Below are 26,149 nucleotides of genomic sequence, written 5' to 3'. Positions count from 1 at the left end.
AAATTTAAAAAAAAAAAAATTTCCAATTATTTTTGGGTACCCACTCGTATATATACAAAGAACCAAGCTATGTTACAACGTACGTGGTATGCTAAAGTCGTAGTAATTTGGTCAACTGTTTAAAACTACTGGCCTCTGGTGGGGGAAAAAACCTTAACACATCAAAGCTAATCTTGTTGTTATTATTATCTATTTGGTTAAATCATTAAGAGATATATTAAGCTAGAGTGCACTTTGTTCTCACATAATTAGTCATATAAATTAGATCAAAACTGTAAAGTGGCCAGTAAAGATCTGAAATTATTGCTTTGAATGTGTGCCATCCAAATTCTTGGGATTTTTATGCCACCATAATTGTTAAGATTAGGGTGGTTGATGAAAATTTCATAGGCTTCTTTAAATTTGCATTCATACCAGGTTTTTGTATGATATAAGGAAAAGTACTTTTCTAGTCAGTTTGGTGTAGAGCTTAATATATTATCCCTTAATGATTTGTAACCAATAGATAATAATAACAGAATCTAGCTTTGTAGTATGTTTTTTTTTCACCAGAAGTCATGCCAGTAGTTTTAATTGTGACCAAATTACTGTCTTTAGCATACCATGTAGATTTTAACATAGCTTTTTTTTTTTTTTTTTTTTTTTTTTTTTGTATATATGTGTATATTCCAGATGAAGACCGTTGAGTGATTATTTTGATTTATATTAAACTGAAATATAGCACAGTAGTTATTTCCATAATTTTTTAATAATGAGTTATGGATTTCAATATTTCTTCTAATCTGTCCAGTGTATAATTATACAATCACACATGTGCCAAAGTAGAAAATTATATTTATTTTGAGAATATTTTGTCTTACCTATTGTAAGTCATCATTACTGTGAGAAATGTGCAAAATTTGATTCCTTCAATACATGTAGTTGTGTATCTGTTAAGTTAAATATTTTTGTGTTGAAAATGATAATTAGTGAAGTTAAATTTATTTGTGTTAGATATATTTAGCACAATTGAGTATAACAATTTCCCAGTCTTTTTGGGATGGTAAGGTATTCGTTGGGTTTGGTATACGAAATAAGTTCATCTTCTGTTAGTTGATTATCTACCTACTAACAGAAGATAAACTTAGTCCATCTTCTGTTAGTAGATGATCCTACCAAGGGACCATGAGTTTGCTATTTTACCCAAAGGAATTCCCTACCTCAACTTCATGCACAACATTGAAACAAACATCGGTCATCATTCCAGTGATCAATTTCACGTCATAAAAGCCATTTATGATGTGAAACCACCAGAACTGAATTGTCTGAGTTGAAGCCCTGAATTCTTTAAAATGCAATAACAACACAGTCTTCACAAAGGTTGACAAAAGAAACACCACAATAGTCCTAGACTCCACATCCTATGAATGGAAAATGAAGCTACTCTTACGAGATTGGAATACATACTCTCAGATTAATAAAAATCCTACCAAAAGCCAACTTAATAAGTTGTTGTACATAATGACATCCGCAGATCAAGAAGCTATTTAAAATAAATCAGAATTACCATGAAAACCCCTAGAATATATAGTTCACCAAAACTACGCAAAAGTAATTGTCCACTTAGGCCTATTGTGGATTCCATAGAACATCCCTACCTACAAAATCTCAAGATTCCTGTGAAATCTTTTTTCCATCCTCTCATTGACCACTCAGCTTCTTCAGTAAAAAAATTCCACATACTTTCACACAAGAATACGAGACATTAAACTGACATCTTCAGGTATGATGATGAGCTTTGACATCACATCCCCACGAATACATACTGAAACAATAGACTTCCTAGCCCAAGAATTTCCAGTAGACTTAGTGGACTTATTCAAATTCACAATCCTATCAAATATTTCACATGGAAAGAAAAACTGAACCAACAGGCAGAAGGAGCTGTGATGGGTTCATCATTATTTATTTATTTCATATCCAAAACACAAGTGGTACAGCAAATTAGAATACATTAAATGAGATCAACTTAGATTTGGTAGGTGAATTATACAGGGAATAATAATTAAATATGAAAAAAAAAGGAAACTATACATAACTTATATACAATAAATATGGTCAGATAATATTATAATAAATTTAGTTTAATCCTTTATCCAAGTGTGTGCAAACAAAGTTTGTGCCTGAAAGTATCTTCAGGACTGGGGTAAAGTGGTACAACACCAGGCAACTCCTTGCAAAGGTGGAACAAGCCACCAACACCCCTATCTCAGTATCTCCCATAATGCAAAACACATCTCCTTGCAGATATGTATAATGTTATGCATTAAGGGAAGGGCCACTACCCAGACTAGTTTCGACCTTTATTGAGGTCTCTTCAGTGGGAGCCAGGCCCAAGTGGAGATACCAAGGCAGAAGCATTAGCAAGGTCATCTCCTCCTATAGGAGCTGCCAAACGGTGTGCCACCTTTTTATTAAATTACTCTGGATTTAGAGAAAGATGTTGCAAGTTTATTTTTCACTTGGTCAGACTAAAATAAATTTAGTTTAATCCTTTATCCAAGTGTGTGCAAACAAAGTTTGCGCCTGAAAGTATCTTCAGGACTGGGGTAAAGTGGTACAACACTGGGCAACTCCTTGCAATGCATAACATTATACATATCCGCAAGGAGATGTATTTTGCATTATGGGAGATACTGAGATAGGAGTGTTGGTGGCTTGCTCCACCTTTGCAAGGAGTTTCCCAGTGTTGTACCACTTTACCCCAGTCCTGAAGATACTTTCAGGTGCAAACTTTGTTTGCACACACTTGGATAAAGGATTAAACTAAATTTATTATAGTCTGACCAAGTGAAAAATAAACTTTCAATATGGTTACATGTTCGTCCAGTATCTTGTACAATCAACTGCTCTTTCTGTGCAGGATATAAGGTCCTCTTTTGTGCAAAGTGATGTAAGAAAGGGACAAGAAAGAAGGTGTTCCATGGACTGGGTTGTCCCACACTCACAATTGTCTGGGCCAGTGAGGTAGCCCCATTTGATGAGGTTTTGTTTGCAGCATCCTGTCGTTCGAAGTCTGTTGAGGCTTTTCCAAGTATTCCAGTCCAAGTGGGCACCACATGGAAGATGTTCGGCAGTTAGGATACCAGTATTATTTTCAGGATATAGTGCAAGCCATTGTTGAAGTCTTGTCTCTGGGAGGTTTTTAGGTGGTTCAACAGTTGCCAGGAAGTTATGTCGGGACGGTCTGGTCGAATAGTGGGTGGTGTTCATCATTCATTCGTCTGCTTCTTTCATCAGCTGAGAATGCAGATCTTCGAATTGAAGGGGTGCAATACTAGCCAAAGTATACAGGTCTTTTAGTGGTGTTGGTTTCAGGCATCCATAATTAAGCAGCAGCTTTCATTCAATGCTGGATCAAGTTTTTTCAGCAGGATCTGGACTATACTGGGCAGGCGTATTCAGCAGAAGAATAACAAAGGGCAAAGGCAAAAGATCTCAGTGTGTTGGGGTCTGCACTCCATTTGGAGGAGGTAAGCTTTCTGAGTATATTGTTTCTTGCATTCACTTTTGCGTTTGTTTTTTCTGTGTTTTATATGAGAGGATGTGATCAAGAGAGACACCGAAGTAGATCGGGTTCCAGGAATGTTCTATATTAGAGCTTTCTCAAGAAATCTGTAGCTTCCTGTTGGCTTCCTTATTGTTAAGGTGTAAAAGGCCAGTCTGGATTTTCAAGGGGTTTGGTTTTAGTTGATTGCTGGTATAGTATGTGGTTAGACTATTTAAGGCAAGTGATAGAGTAGTTTTAATGGACTTTAAATTTTTTGATTGAGTAGCTATGGCAAGGTCATCAGCATAGATAAAATTTCTAGTTCTTGGAAAGATAAGGAGATCATTGACTTAGATGTTGAAAAGTAATGGTGATAACACACTTCCCTGGAGGAGGCCACTTTTTTTGGAGGTGCCAGCAGCTCTTCCTACACCCCCAGGTCCATGTAAAAGCATCTGTTTTCCAAGAGTGATTGGATAAGGAAGACAAGACGTTAGTCTCTAATTATTCTGTATATTTTATTTCTGAGTGTGAAATGGTTTATGGTATATATGCTGCAGTTAGGTCTACAAAGACTGCTCCTGTTGCTAGTTTTTGCTCATAACCATTTTCTATATGTTGAGTGAGGTTGAGAGTTTGTGATGTGCAGGATTTGCCTGGTATAAAACCAGCCTGCTCAGCAGTAAGATGGGGTTTGATTAGGGGTTGTAGCCTATTCAAAATTAATCGTTCATAAAGTTTAAGAAGGTTGCTGAGTAGTGATATAGGTCTGTAATTTTTTGCTTCTGTTGGAGTTTTCCCTGGTTTCAGAAAGGCCACCACTTTGGTATGCCTCCAGATAGTTGGTATCCTTAGGGTTCTGAGGCAAGTGTTGTATAGGTTTAATAACCACTCTTTAGTCCTGGTTCTAAAATGTTTAATCTATTCATTACAGACATCATTAAGGCCTGCAGATTTTCTAGGTTTTAATAGATTTATGACATCATTGAGTTCAGTGATGGTGAAATCTGAGTTAATCACATTTTGTTCCTCACTTGGGGTTCTAAGTATCTTATTTTTTGCGTGCTTTTTAGGGAATTTTCCATTCAGCAGCAGCTGGTGAGCAATTTGATTAGCTGTTACCTGCGGATGCTCATATGGCTTACTGAAATCCTTCCTAATTCTGTTGATAAAGTCCCATGCCTTTCTGCTACTATGAGTCATATCAAGGGCTTCTATTTTTTCCATGAGGAATGCCTTTCCTCTGCCATCTTGGAGCATAATTTTTCTCTTGCTTGGATAGTCTCTTCAGAGAAGGGGTTGATGTAAAGTTGTAAGTAATCGGCATACTGGGCTTGTATGTCACCAGAATATAGTTTGTGTGGCATCCTCGGGGGATGTGTTTGGTGGAGATTTTCCTCAGTATTTTTATGAATTCAGGATACTGTTGAGAGTTTGGAGGGACTTGTTCTATGGAGCAGTCAAGATCTTCCATGAAACCCTTCCAATTAGCTTTTTGGAAATTAAATCGTTTTAAGGGACTGTGTTAGGCATAATTGCTGGGTTGAATTGAAGCATAATAGGTCTATGTTGAGTATGTGGAATGGGATTTAAAACCTTTTTAACACAAATGTTGGATATTTTTGAGCTAACAAATATGAAGTCAGGGTTATAACCTCACTTCCATCTGCCTCTGTTGAAAGATGCAGGGAGTTTTGGATTATGTATCAGGTTTAGAGAAAGGTTTTCAGCCCATTTTTCAACAAGTTCATCTTTGTTGGACTTTGTGTAACCCCATTTAACACTATGGCTGTTAAAGTCACCTAATACAACATTAGTCATGTATGTATTATTATTGAGGAGGATGTCAGGGAAGGAAAAAGCTTCTTCTGGTGGTTTCTAGATTGAGGTGATTGAGATATTTTTAAATGTGATTATAATATTCTCAATGTTTCTGTTGTTCGTTGAGGCAATAGACGATGGGATCAAGTTTTCTTTTGTAAATATTGCACTACCATATTTTCATCATTATCACCTAACCAAGTAAACCTTTGGAAGAAAGAATCTTTGTTCTCGACCCAAAAAACCATCTATTTGGCTCTGATGCAAAAATGACATATTTGCAGGGAATCACACAGTCCCAGAAGTCCATTCATTTTTACAAAAAATCAACAGTCCACATCCCCAGGTTAAATTCACATTTGAAAAAGAAACTTCAAGAGAAATTTCCTTTTTCAGCATTCATATCCAATGGAACCTGGTTGGATTGCCTTTTGCTTTCATCTACTGCAAACCGACCTTCTTACAGGACACTGTATTTACAATACATCCAAACACCACCAATCTCAGAAATATGGCATCATAAAATCCTTAGTGACACCAGAGTAGACAAGATTTGTTCCTTTTAGGGATTGGAAACCAACAAACAAACAGTTCTATTAAATGAATACGACACAAAATATCGTCCTACTTCATCTAAGAGAAGTAGGACTCTGCAGGATTCTGATACCTTAAGTCAAAGGCATCTCTGAATGAGAAGCAAAGATTATGAAAAAAATACCAACTTATTGCCACCTTTAAACCCATTGACCAAATTCACAGTCTGTTACCCTCATCAAAAGGACTAACTCTTATCAATGAGCTGCTGCTCTTTTTTTTTTTTTTGCATAGCCTTCTTCAACAGTTGTTTCTTTTTTTGGTTCTGTGGTCAGTCCTCCCTGCTTCCAACAATCTCCAACAGACTGTCATGTCAGAAACATTAATCCCACTAGCAGCCAAGCCTCTATTTTAAGTCTACAGAAGACAATCTTGGATTAATTTTGCTTTTCCTAATTAGTAATTGATCTTGAGTAAGTGTAGTTTTCCTTTTCTGTCTAGAGAAAAGGTATCTATCTCCCTAAACTCTTTAAAATTGCAGTAACAGTACCCAAACCAACACCACAGTCCTTAGCAATTTATCTTTGAGTCATGAATGTGTGCTGAGAAAGAGTATGTATTTTTGAACACTTTCTTGGAGATGTATCCATTTTATAGCTAACTATGAATGTTAACTTGTTTACACAATTAAAAATACACAACACTATTAATAAACATTGTAGAGACATTTAAAATGGTAGATTTTAAATTGTAGAGACATTTAAAACATGCAGCATTCAACCAAAATAGTGAACTAAAACCAAAACCAAAATTATTGTGAACTGAAATAAAAACAACCCAAAAACTTAACAAAATTCGGCTTGTTCAGATTAATTTGTTTGCTACTGTATATTTGGTGACTATTTGCCTATAATATCTACTCTCAGGATGTAGAGTGAAATAATTGCAAATTTGAAACTTTACTTAAACTGGAACTTTCTGTATGATTTTGTAATTAGAGAAATTTATAACTACTTTTTTGTAGATATGGTATAGATTTTTCAAATTGAGGATCTGATATGGACAGTTTACTTTTTGTTAAACAAGTCCCTGCAGTACTTGCCTGAGTTGTAGATTCTTTTGAATTGCATGTTATCCATGAAATTCCAGGTATCTGAAGGTAACAAATATGTTCAATTGCCTCTGTTATTGTAAAAAAAATAATAAAAAGCCAGTTAGAAAGTGAAACTTTTTTTTTTTTTTTTTTAAACATTTACGTTTCTTTAAATAACGTATCTATTTCTTGGTCTCCCTGTTGAGACCAAACATAAAATCCAAAACTACAGAAACAGTGAGTAAAAAAAAACTATAATGTATGGGATTTTTTTTTATGTTGCTCCCACCCATGAAAGGTTATTTGCAAACCTATAGCACGTTTTGTACTGTGGGTGGGCTAAGGATTTTTTTTTTTCTCTATTTTTATAAATTATATATATTTTTTGTATTTTATTTATTTGTTACATAGTCCAGAAACCCTGCTCTACAGATCAGGCATGGAACTTTTTCAAGCCACTTTAAGCCTCCAATAAGCAGGCGGCTGTCTCAGACGCGGTGATGAAATTCATTTTCCTCCTACAGACAATCACAAACATCCATGCCCATGCTCGCCACTCAACCATATAACAAAAAAACCTCATATATATATATATGAGGGTTTTTTTTATTTATTTTTTTTATTTTTTAGAGAAGAGTAATTTATTTAGTAACTTTTTCAAGTAGCCATTTTGAAGAAATTGATGGAATAGATGATGGAATTCATGTTTTTTTTTTTTTTTTTTTTTTTTTTTTTTTTTTGTCACCATTAATATGATCATGCCTTGCACTGGTTAAATTGCATAACGTATTGTATTGTTTTGTTTGGCCTGGGATCAGGATGCAATAAATCATTTAAATTATTTTGTGTTTCAGGTGTGTTCATTGGATGGGCATCTGGCAAATTGTGTGTGTTTCAGAGAAATGAAAGCTATGTAGAAGGGGAGAAAAATCTCTTGGGTTTAGACAATACAAATAACCAATAATTAAATTGATCTACACAAAATATGAATGTGTTTTAACCTACACTGAGAATGAACTATTTAAACATTTACTAACAAAAATTCTCCCCTGACCCATACATACACCGTATGGCACAGCAAAACAGAAGTAGAAGTTTTATTGTATCTCTGAGTACAGTATAACATTGGAACATTCTATTTCAAAAATATAACTGATAAGGAGAATTTACTTTGTGAATTTTCAAAGATTATCCTTCTTTTATCCCAAGAAAGAACATGTTTTAGTTTTCCAAGATGAGCCTCCATTGCTGAATTGGTATAGATGATGATGCTCTTGGGCTGGAAAGACCCGAGTTCAAATTCTGCCTAGGATGTGTTAAAATGTTCTTCACATCCAAGAACATTTTGTAAGGCTCTTCAAATGAAAGCTGGTCTTATACATAAATATCGGGGTTTTTTCATCTGCAAAAGCAGGTAACTGGCCAGAACACACACACACAATTTATAGCCATAGAAACAAGGCAGATAGAATTAACTTTCCTATCATTAAGTAGCATCAGGTTTCTAAGAAACCAAGTTACTTAGTAACTTGAGATGATATTTCCAAGAATAATAGACTTATTACTTCATTAATCTCTTTTTATCTTTTGAAAATCACCTGGAGTGAAAAAAGGTGGAAATTAGAAATATCATGAAGATTTATGCAAAATCTTCACAGCAGTGAATGTTGTGCAGAATTTTGCATAACTCTTGAGATGTCCATGTGCATAACTATCTTATGTTATTATTAATATTAGTAATTTCAAAAAAACACTACCGTTGGAAGCACTCAGAATTTTTTGTATATTCTGTAGTATGCTCATCGTCCTGGTGACACTGTGAAACATGTGAAAGTTTATTTTCACAGTATCTTTACAAGTTTGTAGTTTTTGGACTAAACTGGGTTGCAGCTTTTGTTATTCTTAGAAATCAAACTTGTTACAGTCTTATATAGTTATAATCAATTAGTTAAGCAATTATTTAACATAGATGCGTTCATTGTGTATTTATCTCCCATGGTAATAAGCCTGGGACATTAAGCACTAATGGCAAAGAATTACAAAAGATAATACTTATCTTTGAAAGTAAAGAAGAGTTTATGAGACCATAATTTAGCTGGACAGGAGCAGTTATATTTGATTTTTTTTGTGCTTTTGATTAAGGATTTCACTGATAAAAAAAAATTTAAATATACAATCATTGGCCACAAAAAGTTAGTTCATGGAAAAATGAAAAAGACAGGACACTGCTAAGTGTGGGTCCTTTGTCATAGATGTACAGTCATTTTTACCTGCATTGTACCTGTGAGAAGTTGTGAACATATTTACTAATTTATGTTTGTGCTAAATGAGTAAATCATTATGTGTGACTTAAATTATCCAGAACATTGACTTATAGAAGAGAAATCTGATAATAAGAATAAATTAGAATTTATCGAGCTGTTGCAAAACAACTTTCTCAAGCAGCATGTGAAAGAAGGAACTTGAAGTTAAAGATTTCGGTTAAGAATGTGACTGTTTTGCCATTAGTTGACAACAATCATGTTGCACCATCCTGGGAAGTAGCTAACTATGTGGATGTTCCAATTAGGACAGGTTATATAGTGAACTACAAAGCTGGAAATTATGACAAACTCAGGAAAATAATTTCTTTAGTCCAGTGGTATAAGTTACTGAATGAAAAGGATATCAGCAGTGCATAGAAATTTTGAAAAGGTGCTTAAATGAGGCAGTATTATCTGAATGTGTCCCTAGAGTTGGAAGAACAAATGGGGTAGGAGTGAAATGTGGATATACAACCTTTTAATGCAAAAGATCCATAAGATTGATCCATTGATAAGAAGATGATGTTGAAAGAATATCATGAGAATAAGAGTGAGGGGAGTTATGAAATATATAAGGCACAGGCTCACCGTTAGCATCACAGTTGATCTTTTTTGTAGATTTTTCCTACCTATGTAAAGTAAACTGCACACATTGTATGCAGTTTACTTTACATATTAAATTTACGTATTAAATTAAGAGTGTCTTAGTTATACATCTGTAAATAAAGCAGTGACATCAAAACTAGCCATAATGTCTGAATTTTTAAGAATGTCAGTTTTAACAAATGATTTAAAAGGAGCTGAATTTTTTTAAAAAAAGTAGAGGAGTTGCCAGTAGGGAGAGAAGATACTTAGCTAATTGTTGGGCAATTTTATAAATAGGACTGTCTATACTATCAACTAATCAACTATAGGGCATAGGAGAATATTAGATTTGTGAATTAGGTACTCCATAAATACGGGATGGTTTTACACGAACCGGTTTTATTTTGTTGATGATTTCTTTGACCCAAGAAGTCACTTTTTTCCCTTTGAGACATAGTGGGATCCGGATCTCTAATTTGGTAAGAACTGTCACATAAGAGATCTTACATTTTTTTTTATTGTAATCCTCTTGATTCATGATAATTGTTGCATTACCCTTATCAACTTTTTATAATAACAATGTTTTTATTGTCATATAACATTTTAAAGCAACTGTTTCATTCTGTGGTATATTATTTTTTGGTGGTTTAGCCTTGTTTAGGATGCTTGCTATGTTTAAACACACACGATTAGCCATTGAAGATGAAAGTTTGTATCTACTCCATTCTACATTCATCATGATATCCAGTTTTGGAACTTGTTTGCATGTAACGGCAAAGTTATGACCTAGACTGAGAGCATTCTTAGCTTCTGTAAGCACCTGCAATGATAATTTTATGACCATGTGATCTCTTTTGACTTGTGTAATTTTTTTTTTTTTTTTTTTTTCAAAACTTCAGAGATGAGATGTAGGATGGGGCCACAGTTCAGGATTTAAAACATTAAATAGTTCTTCATGTAGAGTGGCTGTAGAGCTTTTTAACTTAGTAAGCTCTATGTGAGTAGTGCCAATTTATTCCCGTAGAAGGGCTGAACTCTTCCCTCAATAAATTCAGTGTGTCTCTGCCAAATTTAACTTTTCTTTAAATGTGAGAAATGCAGGAATAATATCGCTGTGGCAGCATTGTTTGAGGAACTCTGATCTACTCTCTTAAGGAATAAAATCCATCCTCTAGCATTTCGTGGAGTGTATGAGGTTCCTTGTGAATGTGATTTGGCCTACTATGGGTAGATAGCAAGATCTGTTAACATCTTCCTTGGAGAACATAAAAAACACATTTGCTTTCATTATTGTGGAAAGTCAAGATAGACCATGCTTTGGACACCCCTTTACACAGAATTAGATGAAGAAAACAAATGTGCTGATTCAAAGTCATTTCAGGTCAGAAAGATTATTTTTAGAATCCACCATAGCTATAAAGAATTTTCCTAACCTGAACAAATATGGTTGCATTAAGTTGGGAGACTGTTACTTAAGATCACCTTGTACATATCTGTAATGTTGCTTTTTTTTAACAACATTAGAAGATGTGAAATTAGGACTTGAGATATTTTGTGCATCACAATTTGAATTGTTCTGCGTAAACTATAACATGCTCCTTTGTGCTCTGAAGATGCTGGTTTGAAATCCAACAGAATAAAAGCCATTAATAAACATCTTTTTTTAAAAGAAAAAATAGTTCATTTGGTATTGTTAATACCATTAAAATAAGTTATGAACCAACACCCTTTTCAATTGAAAACTCAGCCAATCATAAATTGAAGTAGAATGGATATAGGCAGGGTTTGGTGACATGAGATCATCACATTATGATCCTCAGCAACCTCATTGCTAGCATGACCTTTGTACCACATAGGTTTACTCCTAATACTGTACCTGAAGAAAGAACTACTAAAATACAAAACAATGAGTACAGCTGATGAGGAGACATCTAAAAACTATAATATAATATTTGAGATTTTCATATTGAGGATATTATCATAATATTAATCCTGTCAGCTGCACCATTGTTAAATTATAAAGATATTTATTTAAAGAGGAGATTTTTAACCAATATTATCATAATATTAATCCTACCGGCTGCACCAATGTTTAAATATAGTATTTTTATTTATTTTATTTAATCTCTGTTTCTAACAATTATTTTTTTTATTTCCGAGTGTACCTAGCAAAATTTTATTAAAGATCACGCTAAATAGGATTGAGGCCAAAGTTGAGGCAGAGATGCCCGAGGAACAAGCAGGTTTTAGGAAAGATAGGGGCACCAGAGATCAGATTCATTGCCTTAGACAGATCATAGAAAAATATAAAGAATTCAGACTCCCTCTGGTAATGTGTTTCTTAGACTACTCTAAAGCTTTTGACTGTGTTGAGCATGCGAAACTGTTGCAAGTAATGAAAAGAATGGGTTTTCCTCAACACACTATCAAGTTGATAGCCAACTTGTATAAGGAGCAAGAAGCCACAGTAAGAACAGGTGTTGGATTGACGGACTGGCTTCAAGTTGGAAAAGGAGTTAGACAAGGATGTTTACTTTCTCCTCACTTGTTTAGTATATATGCAGAGGACATCATGCATGAAGCATTGGATGAGCTCAGGACGCTAATTACGATAGGAGGTAGATTGATCAGTAATCTGAGGTACGCTGATGATACAGTACCCCTTTGTAATGACATGGAAGAACTAGGACTAATTCTTGACAAAGTTAACAAGATCAGTAATAACAGAGGACTTGAACTCAATTCTAGCAAGACAAAGATCATGGTTCTCAAAGGAAAAACAAACAGAGAAGCTCTTGAGAAACAAGTGTATCTTAATGGAGAAAGAATTGGGGACGTCAGCAAGTTTGAGTACCTGGGATCCATTATTAATGTGAAGAATTGCTGTTCAGAAGATGTCAGAAAAAGGTTAGGAATGGCTAAAACAACAGTCAGGGACCTGTCTAAAATCTGGAAGGATGGATCTATCTCCATAGGAACAAAGTTGAGGATTTTAGATGCAGTTGTTTTTCCAACAGTGACTTATGGATGCGAGACTTGGAACCTAAAGAAGTCAGATAAGAAACAGATATCTGCTTTTGACAGAAGGCTGTTGAGGATATCATATACTGAAAGGCGTACAAATGAATGGGTGTTAAAAAAGATTAGTAGAACTTTAAGGATATTGACAGAAGAAAGTTAAAATATTTTGGACACATAGAAAGGATGGAAGGTGGACTTCTCAGAACAGTAATAGAAGGTCAAGTTCCTGGAAAAAGAGACAGGGGTAGATCATCAATGAGACGGATGGATGGATGGCGTGTGTGGAGTGACTGATCCTCAGAGAGTTGAGGCTGCCAGAAAAGCAAACAACAGGACTACATGACGAGGCCTGGTGTGGAACATCATCGAGCATCGGAGTGACCATATGATCTATAGATGCCCAGTGAACATAGAGAGAGTGTACCTATATATTTATTTATTGCACAAGGGTTCACTCCAATTGGTGCAATGACTTCTTTTTTACTATTTCTTTCAGAATCCAAAAATCACTATTTCAAGACCAAAATACAAAACACACACATTTAATAAAACAAAACAATATATACACACTTCAAACAATATTACATAACTACAAATTTAATTGGATCCAAGGCCTTTTAAAAATAAACTTACACTGAAGACTAGCCTAAACACTTTGTTTGCACAATGGCAAAATGTTCATAGCCAGTTTCTTTCTGTGTTAAGGCCCTTTTCCGAAGATATATGACTTTATTCTTCATTTTCACAGGATCCTTTCTCATCACTCATGTAGCACACATTAATTTTTCCTGACTTAATTCTGTCTTCTTTTTAGTAGAAATAACAGTTAGATTCGGCATCCTTAACACAGATGAAACTTCCTAATCAGAGTTTTCTCGAACATTCTTTAAGAATGTAAATAGCAATTTCTTCTTTTATTCACTAATGCTTATTGACAGTCTTCACTCTCCCACTTTAAAAAAACTCACAGTTCTATGATTCCCTTTTTGGAATCTACTACTAATCTTCCAGTTAGCGTTTCCTCCAATATTCCTTTTAAAACGTCTATAGCAATATTTCCCTTTTATTTACCAATACTTATTCCAATTTAAACTTCATAGTTCCACGATTCCTTTTTCGGAATATACTATTAATTTTCCTCCGACTCTCACATAAAAAACTCAATTTCTTCGGAATCTAAACATCTGGTGGCTTGTGTTCTTGTTCTTATTTCCTGCTGAACGCTGACTTGTTTACACTCGGTACTCTGATACCGAACGTTGTCCTTGTCAGCTGTCAATCACACATCAAACTTCTCGGCAAGCATGCGCACTCCTTGAAGATGGCAAGCGAGAAGCTAAATATAATGGCTGCCACTTTGTCTCCGTTAGTGACAAGAGAATGTCTTCATAAAACACAACAGTTAATATTTTAAACTACAATAAAATTGTTTAAAGTAACACAACTATTCAAATCTGGTGAGTACATCAATTTTTTTTAACTGCTTTACATTTCATTTTAACAAAATAACATCAATAATGGGCACATCTCAAGTGCCGACAATGTGTGTTATGAAAACCAAACTAATAAACAATTCGTAAAAATATTCAGAATTTTAAATTATGATTATTTTTACATAGTTATGGACACTGGATAAGAGGGTTATTTGCTCTAATGAAAGTCAGCTGTAATATCAGTAAATTGACAAAATGATACACAAAATAAGGAAATTAAAACTTTATTTAATAACATGTCTGATATAGAATGGATTTCTTTTGTGTTTATTTTAGCTAAGTCCCAAATTAGCTAAAGCTAATTTGGGACTTAGCTTTAGCGTTTCAACTAAACTGATGGCACACTATTCAGTACTATTTTGTCTAATTGGATAAAGTTGTAAATTCCAAATGCAGCCTACCAAGAAAGATTTCTTCGTATTAGAGAACCTTTGCATTGCAGTAATTTCTTAGGTTGGATAATTTATTGCTGAATTTTTTAGAAAAAATTCAGTAGTAGAGTTTAAATATATGAATGTATTTAAAATCCGGTATCTGATGTTACTAATCATACTGCAGCATACTGGCATTACTGTGGTCTGGATTTCTCTACTTCCATATGAGGGGCATTACTAGATGTTTAAACTGGTAATGATATAATTAAAATAGCTTTGATTGATAATTTTTACATATGATCTAAATTATTGATTGAAAAAAAAACTTGCTGCTTGTGATATTATCTCTCTTTTCCTCTCTCTCATTCTGCTAGACTGTGGTCTTTATGTTGTGGGCTCCTCAATGAGTGGCTTGGGTGCTAATAATAGCGATATGGATATGTGTCTAATGTTAACACATTCAGAGGTAAGTTGATCATACATGTATGAGCTTTAAATTTTATTAAAGTTTATCATTTGAATTATTAACTTTAAATAGTAGTTGCTTTAATGAAAGTAGACTAACATCAGTAAATTATTGACAAAATGCTACACAACATATATAAATGAAAAACTTTATTTAATAATATTTCTGATATAGAATGGATTTCTTTTGTGTTTATTTCAATCTCTGATAATTCAATAATTCTTTAAGCTCAAGCAGGTCCCATTGCTCAGAAATTAAATATAGTATTGTCCACTTTTCACTTCATTTATTCAACTTTAGTTTCATTTTAGTTTAAATACAAACTGCATCCCAATTATCATTAAGTATCGGCATATTCAAAATTTACAATATCATTGCTACTGAGAAAAAAAAAATTTTTTTTTTTTGGATTTTTATTTCACCACATGCAAACTGCTGTTAGTTCACACCTTCTCTTTGTGCACCCCTTTATTAGATTTCTACCTGGATGCCAAATTAAGGCAGATGGGCTAACAATTTGTGTTTTAGCTCAGTGCTTCCCAAACTTCTGGATGTCAGGGCTTTGGAAAAATTAAAATATTTCACGCCCCCCCCCCCTCAAAAAAAATTGTAATATAGACATATATTATTGTAATATTTATTGTATTTATATTACAAAACATACACAGGGAATATTGCAAAAATCAAATGCAAATATTATATTTTTAGCATCTTATATACACATTTGACCTGGCACATTATCTTATATTTTTTATCAGGTGAAATATTTGAAACTGCAATTCTTAGATTTCTGCTTTGAAATGAAATTTATATGAATAAGTATATATTTACTAATATTCATTAAGCATCGAAATACGCAGGAAGCAAAATTTGTCCCGCACTGATGTGTGCTTTTTTTCCATTAAAATATAAAAAATAACAAAAAAAGAAATAATAAAAATTAAATGCGTTTCTTTTAAGATAAAAAAATTCTACTTAGTCTTAAAAGATTTTAAATTTGTTTTCATTATTTCACGGGCCCCCTCAACAAAACCTATGGTCCCCAAGGGGGGCACGGCCCACAGTTTGGGAAGTGCTGTTTTAGCTGACCAAATTGCATTCTATATTGGCTTAAACCAAAGGAACAACCAAGTCAAAAAAATAAAAATAAAATTTATTGTCCACTTTTCACTTTGTTTATTCAACTTAAATTTAATTTTAATTTAAATACAAACTGCATCCCTATTACCATTAAGTATCAACATATTCAAAATTTACAATATCATTGCTACTGAGGAGAAGTGCTTTTTTTCTCCCTGGATCTTTATTTCACATGCAAATGTTAGTCCACACCTTCTTTTTGTGCACTCATTTAGTAGCTATCCACCTGGATATCAAATGAAAGCAGATGGGCTGACAATTTGTGATTTAGCTGACCAAATTGCATTCTGTATTGGCTTAAACTGAAGGAACCAAGTAAAAAAAAAAAAATCAGCTACTGGCACACAAAGTTAACATTCAGCAGAATTCAAGATTAGCACTATCACTGTAAGATCAATGAAAATGAAATGGAACTGACTGAAGAATTAGAGAGATACCACATCAATATAAATCGTGTTAACAAAACAAAGAAGACACACTGAATTTTTTTAGATTACGTAGCTCACCTTTTCTGGTTATTTAATAGCCACACTTCATATATTATTCTTGATTTTCATGTATTTATCATATTTGGTATGTTTCTTGATATTTTGTTTGAATACTGTAATATTAAAGTAGTACAATAACAGATAGAACATAACAAAAACAGTGTCCATGTTTTGTTTTGTTTTTTGTCAGTCTTTGCTTCATATCTATTGTGCACTACAAGGGTGTCAGTCGGGATGATCTTCAGAATTTCAGTGTCTCTTTTCTTTAGTCTGATTATTGCTTCTGCTCTGATCTAATAAAAATTATTCTTGCTATGAAAGTGCCTTTATTCCTCATTCCACTAAAAATGCTTGACCTTTATCTTAAGCATTTTTTTCAAATAAGTCTGCCAAAGTAGTCCAAGCTAAAAATGCAGCACACATTCTATGGCTCAAGGTAAAGACTCCAGCCTCTCACTCAGTGTACACTACAGCATGTAACGACTGAAAAAAAAAATAACAAAAATAAATCATCAGTAAATCTAAAACTGACTTTATAAGGGCTAAATACACTAATCTTGCCTCCTACTCAAGTGGAAGTTGAGCCTTCTGGTCCTTGCCAAGGCTGTTGTGCATAACTTTTGCCTGTAGTATGTTTCCATCTCTTTCTCATCCTGATGGAACACTGGCAGCAATTTCTAATAATAAGGCAGATCTTTCGGCATCGGTCTTCTCATCCAGTTCTTGTTTAGACAACGAAGACAAATTCTCTCCCCCATCGTCTACCATTTCACAAACTATCCATAGTATGTCTTCTCTGATATTTTGACAGAATGATGTAAAAAAAGAATACTCAATAGGTTTTGTATTAATTAACCCTTTGCACTAGAACTTATATCACTATGTTTATCTCTAGCACCCATCCCATTGCCTTTTTATCTGGACATTGTCCTTTTCACCTGATATCTGGCATCTTCCAACAGCATTGGAGGCAAGCTTTTATCTGGACTTTTCCTAAAATGGGTGATAGAATTCAGGTGTCAAACTATTCTCCCATTGCCCTCATTTCTACCCTCTGAAAAAGTGATGGAGGAGTCATCAACACTCAACTTCTTCACTACATTGAGGTTCATTGGTTAATTAGCAATCACACACATGGATTCTTCCATTCTCTTCTATAGCAGATTTGCTAACCTTTTCACTTTTGGACACAGCCCATGGAAAGATTTGGAAAATCTTGTGTTTGCTCTTGATATTTCTAAAGCATTTGATCAAGTCTGGTATCATGCATTCTCTTCAAGCTACCAAGCCTTCCCTCCTACCCTTTGTGGGTGAATTGCTAGCTTCCTTTCTGGTTGTTTCATTGTGCTTCGTGGTGTGTAGTTCCTGCTCAGCTGATTATTTCTTCAGTACAAAAGTTTACTAAGGCTGTGCTTTCACCAAACTCTTAATTCTGAACATTGATGATTTCTCTCAGTAATGTCCAATCCTATTCTAGCTAAATTTTAATGATATTAAAACACAATTGTGCCTTATTTCCCAGAAGAAAAATTGTCATTATTCATTTCTTTTAATAACACTCTTCTCACTAACCAAGATTAGTTTTCTCTTCTTGAACTTGCTTTCACATTTAGCCTATCCTGTCATAAATGCATCATGTATTTTTATATAACGAAATGTATGATCATGTATGTCCATGGTCTCTTTAGCCTCAAAAAAAAAAAATAATAAATAATAATAATACACACACACACACACACACACACACACATGGTATTCTTTTGTTCTGAACATTTCATCTTTTCTCCTCAGCTCCTAACACTTCATAAATTCCAAACTTGCCCATCATAAAATATTACTCTCACATCTCTGGGAAACACTTCCTCAGAATGCTAGATTTTATCCAGAAGAGAGCTGTCTGCTTAATAGATGATTCCATCTCTTGCTGACTCCCTCCATTTGCTTTCCCATGGATGCTGCTCCGTTGAACTTTCCTCCATTATTCCTTCGCTTCCCTCTAATCATGTATGATCACAGGCAGCTGCTGGTCAATATTGGTATACTGTTCTGCTCTGAACTCACTGACCTAACTTCTCCTTATTTCATTCCATATACCTCTGTCCTTTGGAACAGGATTCCCCATATCACTTCCCTCAACACTTCAACCTCCAACTGCCCATGAAGCACATTAACATTGTTCTTCTCTATAATCACTTGCCTACATACACTTACAGTACTGTCATGTCATTTATTGATTTCTTTGTTATGTACACAATACATGTATCCTTTCAGGTGCACTAAACTGTTCAGACAATTAAGTATATTTACGAGAATTCATATCCAGTCGGTGCAATGACAAATAAAATTAATTCCTTTTGGTATCCAGGATATGATCGACTCAAGACCAAATAAACAAATATATATAATATTTAATAAAACTGAGTAAAATTATCAAATTCCTGAAATGTAACCCTCAAGAGGGGGTGGGGGTGTACAGGATATGATAGTATTACATGAAAAACTTACATCATTACTAACTTCAAATCAACAATTTTCCTCCAAACCAATCTGTTATATGTCTAGAATTCAACATTATCAGATCTTATATTTCTGTCTTCTAAGGCACTTTTTACTGTATCAATCCACCTATATCTTGGTCTTCCTCTGGATCGTTTTCCTGCCAACCTGGCAGAGAACACTTGTTTTACTAATCTTTCCTTGCCCATTCTGTTTAAGTGACTATACCACCTGAGATTAGCTCTGCTAACGCAGTCCTGGATGCTGTCAATGTCAGTTTCTTTCCTAATATCCTCATTTTTAATATGATATTGCCATTGATGCCATCTGTCCACTCCCCTAATCTTTCTCAGAACTCTCAAATCTGTGTTCTCTAGTCTTTGGTCCAGTGTTTTATTTTTAACACAGCCTTCAGATCCATAAGTTAAAACTTGTTTGAATGCAGTCTTGTATACAGCTGATTTATTGTTTTGACTAATTTCTCTATTATTCCATAAAAATTTATTCAGTTGACTCCCTAATATACAAGCTTTGTTGATTCTGTTGTCTATTTCCATATTTCCTTTACCATCGTCACTAAAAATTTTGCCTTGGCAGCTGAAATATTTTACTTGTCCTGTAGGTTCTCCATTCACAATGCAGTTGATGTTTTCAATTCTTCTGCTTATTTTCATTGTCTTTGTCTTGTTATTGCTGACCTTCGTACCAAATCTGTTATAACAGTTATTGAATTTAGTCAGGGAATCTTACAGACTTGCACTGAATTTATTTAGAAGTATAACATTATCTGCATAAAATAATGAGATGAGATTAATATCTCCAATTTTGATATCAGGTTTAATACCACTTTCCGTCATAATGTGATCCATATAAATAATGAATAACAGAGTGGATAATGTACATCCTTGTCTGACACCAGATTTAATATCAAACTATCTTCCTATACTTCCTTCAGTTCTATCTGCTGACATCATCAAATTCCTGCATGTACCCTCAAGGGGGTGTACAGGATATGATAGTACTACATGAAACAATTACATCATTACTAACTTCCTATCTACAATTTTCTTCCAAATCAGTCTGTTACTTGTCAAAACTCCAACATTATCAGACCTTTTCTATCGTCTAAGGCACTTTGTACCGTATCAATCCACCTATATCTTGGTCTTCCTCTGGGTCGTTTTGCTGCCAACCTGGCAGAGAACACTTGTTTTACTAATCTTTCCTCGCCCATTCTGTTTAATTGAACCATATACCACCTGAGATTAGCTCTGCTAATGCATTCCTGGATGCTGACAATGTCAAGTTCTTTCCTAATATCCTTGTTTTTAATATCATATTGCCATTGATGCCATCTTTTCACGCCTCTAATCTTTCTCAGGACTCTCATATCTGCAGTCTTTGGTCTTTTGTGAAGTGTTTTACTTCTGACCCAGCTCTCACATCCATAAGTTAAAACTAGTTTGAACACTGCCTTGTTTACAGCTAATTTAGTGTTCCAAGTAATTTCTCTTATTCCATATGAATTTATTCAGTTGACTTCCTACCATACCAGCTTTGTTGATTTTGTTGTCTATTCCCATATTTAATTTACCATCTTCACTAAAAATCGTGCCTAAGTAGCTGAAATGATTTACTTGTTCCACGGGTTCTCCGTTCACAACGCAGATGACATTTTCAACAATTCTGCCTATTTTTAATGCTCACCTTCATACCATATCTATTACAACAGTTATTCAATTTAGTCAGGGAATCTTGCAAACTTGTAGTGGATTTATTTAGAAGTATAACATCTCCTCATAAAGCAAAGAGCTGACATTACCATCTCCAATTCTGATATCATGTTTAATACCACTTTCCTTCATAATGTGATTCATATAGATAATGAATAACAGAGTGAATAATGTACATCCTTGTCTCACACTTCTAACTGCTGACTTACAAATAAAGACTAAGTATTGCTTGATATAATGCCCCATTGACACCATATAACTGTAGAGTATTGAATAGCTTCTCTCTTGGCACCTTGTCATATGCCTTTTCCAGATCAACAAAACTTAAATACAGGTCTTTGTTATATTCCCATGCTTTCTCAGCTATTTGTCGTAAAGAAGATCTGATCCAGATGGCCTCTATTTGGCCTGAATCCAGCTCGTTCTTCACCAAGCTTTTCTTCCACAATTCTTCTCAACCGTTTCTCAAGTATACTTGCATAAATCTTACCAGTAACACTCAGTAGGGAAATACCTCTGTAATTTTCACATTCGGTTTTATTTCCCTTTTCATATATGGTTACTATCAGGGCTCTACACCAATCATCGGGAATTCATCCCTCTGTCCAGGCCTTCTGAACTATGCGGTGCAGCCACTGTAAGACTTTTATACCACCGTACTTCAGCATTTCGGGTTGAATATCATCTACTCTTGCTGCCTTTCCACATTTCAAGCCTTTGATGGCTTTTTCTACTTCAAGTATGGTATGTATTCCTGATTGTATGCCTGTTGAGGTTTTTTACCACTGTGCTATCACTGCTTGTTTCATTTTTAGCAATTTTTTGAAGTAATTACTACGTACATCAAGGATATCTTTTTCACTAGTTCTCACGTCACCTTTATCATCTCTAATTCCTTTTACAGCACTCTTTCCTATATTTCTGAGCTTTTTCAACAACCTCCAGAATATTTTGCCATCTTCATATTTATTTTCTATGTTCTTGCCAAAATCTTCCAATGACTTTTGTTTAGCTAGTTTTACAGTTTAAAGTGTTTAGCTTTCTTACATTTGTTTCTGTATTCTCTAAGAGCACAAGCTTACTTATTTGCCAGGAATGTTTGATATGCTTTCTTCTTTTCCTTCACTGCTTCTTTAACTTCCTGTGTCCACCATGGAGTTCTGATTTTTCTATCCTTGCACACATGCCTCTCTAGCTGAATCAATTAGGGTTTTTTTCAAGGCTTGCCACTGAATCTGCAAGGTTTGGTTCCTGTTCTCAATCTCTTTCATTTTTAATTCAATCATGTTTGTGTATTTTAGTCTACAGCTCACATCTGAGAATTGCTCAACTTTTATTCGCTTTAAAACTTTCTAACATGTTATTCTTTTCTATCTGCTGACTTACACCTCAAATAACAGAGGGGATGATGTATCATCTCTAATTCCTTTTACAGCACTCTTTTCTCCATTTCTGAGCTTTTTCAACAGCCTCCAGAATATCTTGAAAAGTACAATTAACTTCAAATTTAGTGTTCAATACCATAGCTACTCCTTTTTTCTGATTGTTATTGCCTGAATATAACATTTTGTATTTGTTATTTAGAAAGATCTCCCCAGTTTTTGTCCTTTTGGTTTCAGTCATCCTTATTATGTAGATCTGGTACTTATCCATTTTCCCAGCTTACACCATTTCATTTTGCCATTCAGGCTTCTTATGGTAATAATACCGATCTTAAACTCTGGTGATGTTGAGTTGGGATGTGTTTCAGGATTTGTTCCAGTAGCTGGCTTTTCACTGTTCGCCTTTGTTCCCTGGCGAAAATAGTGGGGGACATTGTTTAACCAGGTGATGCCTCAGCCAGCATGAAATTCTGTCATATTGTACCATCATTTTACATTGTGGTTTAAGCCAGTAAGAATATAATTTGGTTGGCTAAATCTCAAATTGCCAGCCCATCATCATTCATTCAGTATCGAGGTGGATGCGTAACATGGCAGACCACGAGAAGGTGATGATTCGACATTAGGTCAAAAGCCCTTGTCGGTTTTCTGCATTCCCTTAAAGGTGATATGGAGGTCTCTTCTCAGTTATACAGCTTTGACCATTAAGCATCCCTATATATGATAAATATAATTAATTCTAATTATATTTATACATGATAAATATAATTAAATTTAAATACTATAAAACTAATTGGATCCATTCCCTTCTGAAATAAAATTATACTTTTTTTGAAATCTCTTTTATCTTTAGAAGTTAATTTATTCACTCAATCACTGAGTCATTCTTGTTATTGCTTTGGTTTACATATACTTAATCATTCTACCAGACTGATCATTTTGTATTTTGCAGCAAACTTCTACAAAAACAGTAAATCTTAATTAAAGAATTCTCGATTGACCTTTTCTCAAAATACACTTCTTAACTTTTGTGGTACTATGTAGTACATTTCCTTATTTAGCATATATTGTTTTGTTCATCCTCACTGTCTCACTGAGTATAAATATTGTCTTACCTGGGGTAGTTTAATTATAAGAAAAGCAAATCACAAATTCTTCACCAGAGAAAAACAGTTTCTTAAATTTACTAATTTATAGACAAAAATATATCAAAACAGCGCTCTTTATTAACATCACCTTTCAGTTTAAGATTTGTCAAATTCTATCACTTGTTTCTGAAAAAATAATTCATCAGTATGACTGGTACTTGAGACAGAAGAAGAAGAAATGCTGTTTATTTAGCATTTCTTCGAGCATTGAACGAACATCTATTTAATATTTCATTAATTAGTATTTGCTTGTTGACATAATCAGTTTGTTCAGATAAGATTCACTTTGCAAAAAAGACTTTCTACTATCAATGTACCATGTACCATACAAAATTTCACCTAGTGTGAGACCTCCACTAAGCAGGGTAGTGGTCTCACACCAGGTGAAGAAAATCATTCACCACCTAATGATGTTCACAGATGTCCATACCAACTCAGATTCCCACCCACAGCCTGTTGGTTGAGGAGCAAAAATGCTCTCTAACTCATTCAACTAGGCTGGCCATACCATACCATACACAGACCATGTGAGATCTCTGTGTATATATGCTTGTCACTAATTTTCTTTAACCAGTAGTGGGGGGGGGGATTATTTTCCAGTAGGCTGGTGGAGGGGAATCAACAGCATTCACTATGGGTAGAGGAAGACTATTAAAAAGAATTAAAAAAAAAAAAAAAATTATGTATAAGAAGGACTGCTTAAGGGTCAGGGGTGCTTAAGGGTCAAAGCTGTATAACTGAGAGGAGACCTCCACATAGCCTTTAAAGGAATGCGGAGAACCGACCAGGGCTTCTGACCTAATGTCCAATCCTCACCTTCTCGTGGTGCACCCTGTTGGGTATCTACTTTGATACTGAACGAACGAGGATGGGCTGGCAATTTGGGATTTAGCCGACCAAATTGTATTCTTATTGGTTAAACCAAAATAAAAAATGATGGTACAACATGACAAAATTTCATGCCGGTTGGGGCGTAGCCCGGTTAAACAAGGCCCCCGTTGTTTTCGCCAGGGAACCAGGGCGAACAGCGAAAAGTCAGCTACTGGAACAAATCTGAAAACAAACCCCAACTCAACATCACCAGAGTTAAAGATCGGTACTATCAACGTAAGAAGCCTGAATGGCAAAGAAATGGAGCTAGCTGAGGAATTAGATAAGTACCAGATCGACATAATAGGGGTGACTGAAACAAAAAAGACCAAAACTGGTGAGATCTTTCTGAGCAATAAATACAAAATGTTATATTCAGGCAATAACAATCAAGGAAAAGAAGGAGTAGCCATAGTATTCAACACAAAATACGAGGCTAATCTTCTGGAATGGCAGTCAGTCTCAAGTAGAGTAATGTGGGCAAATATGAGAATGGGGAACTGGACAATGAGACTTATTTGTGCCTATGGTCCCACAGAAGGTTCTACTAAGGTAGAAGTGGAGGAATTTTTTGAGGCTTTAGAAAAAGCAACTGACACAATGAAAAAGGAAAAGTTGGTCCTTGTTGGGGATCTAAATAGTAGAGTAGGAAATGATTGTGAGACATACAAAAATATTTGGGAAAATTTGGAGAAAAGAGCAAAGCTAATAATAATGGCAAATATCTGTTGGATTTCTGCTCAGGACATGGACTGGTTATTACTAACACCATGTTCCAACATAAAAATGTGCACAAATTCACATGGAGAGAAGAGGCTAGGAATAAGAAAAGTCTCATTGACTATGTTATTGTTGATAGTGATGTTTTCTCCCTGGTGCAGGACACCAGAGTGTACAGAGGATTTGAAATTGGAAGTGATCACTATTTAGTCTTGAGCAGGATAAAATTGAATTTCATATTGAAAAGAATAACATGTAAGAAAGTTTTAAAGCGAATAAAAGTTGAGCAGCTCTCAGATGTAAACTGTAGACTAAAATACAGAAATATTATTGAAAAGAAAATGAAAGAGTTTGAGAACAGGAATCAAACCTTGGAGATTCAGTGGCAAACTCTGAAAGAAACATTGATTGATTCTGCCAGAGAGGCATGTGGTGAGGTTGTGTGCAAAGATAAAAAAATCAGAACTCCCTGGTGGACAAAGGAAGTTAAAGAGGCAGTGAAGGAAAAGAAGAAAGCATATCAAAAGTTCCTGGCAAATAAGTCAGCTTTTACTCTTACAGAATACAGAGACAAATGTAAGAAAGCTAAACAGTGTGTAAAACTAGCTAAACAAAAGTCATGGGAGGACTTTGGCAAGAATATAGAAAATAAATATCAAGAAGGTGGCAAAATATTCTGGGGGTTGTTGAAGAAGCTTAGGAATGGAGGAAAGAGTGCTGTAAAAGGAATTAGAGATGATAAAGGTGAAATGAAAACAGGAGAAAAAGATATCCTTGAAGTATGGAGTAATTACTTTGAAAAACTGCTAAATGAAACAAGCAGTGATGACAGCACAGTGGTAAAAAACACTAACCAGGCATGCAGTCAGGAATACATATCCATACTTGAAGTAGAAAAAGCCATCAAAGGCTTGAAATGTGGAAAAGCAGCAGGAGTAGATGATATTCGACCA

General features: G+C 34.7%; 1 protein-coding gene across 1 annotated transcript in view; it reads left to right on the top strand.

The window, feature by feature from the left end:
• The window catches only part of LOC150092961 (poly(A) RNA polymerase gld-2 homolog A-like), a 197,358-nt gene that overhangs the window by 63,419 nt on the left and 107,790 nt on the right, over positions 1-26,149 (top strand). The window contains exon 6 of the mRNA XM_090413719.1: positions 15,128-15,219. Within this exon, the coding sequence (XP_090269845.1) occupies positions 15,128-15,219 (92 nt within the window). The remainder of the gene's footprint in view (positions 1-15,127; positions 15,220-26,149) is intronic.

This window comes from Typopeltis vanoorti, chromosome 24 (assembly GCF_054136105.1).
Source record: "Typopeltis vanoorti isolate ZY-2024b chromosome 24, IOZ_Tvanoo_1.0, whole genome shotgun sequence".
Taxonomy (NCBI): Eukaryota; Metazoa; Arthropoda; class Arachnida; order Uropygi; family Thelyphonidae; genus Typopeltis; species Typopeltis vanoorti.
Note: the sequence above shows the minus strand (reverse complement) of the source record. Positions and strands in the feature narration are given on the sequence as shown.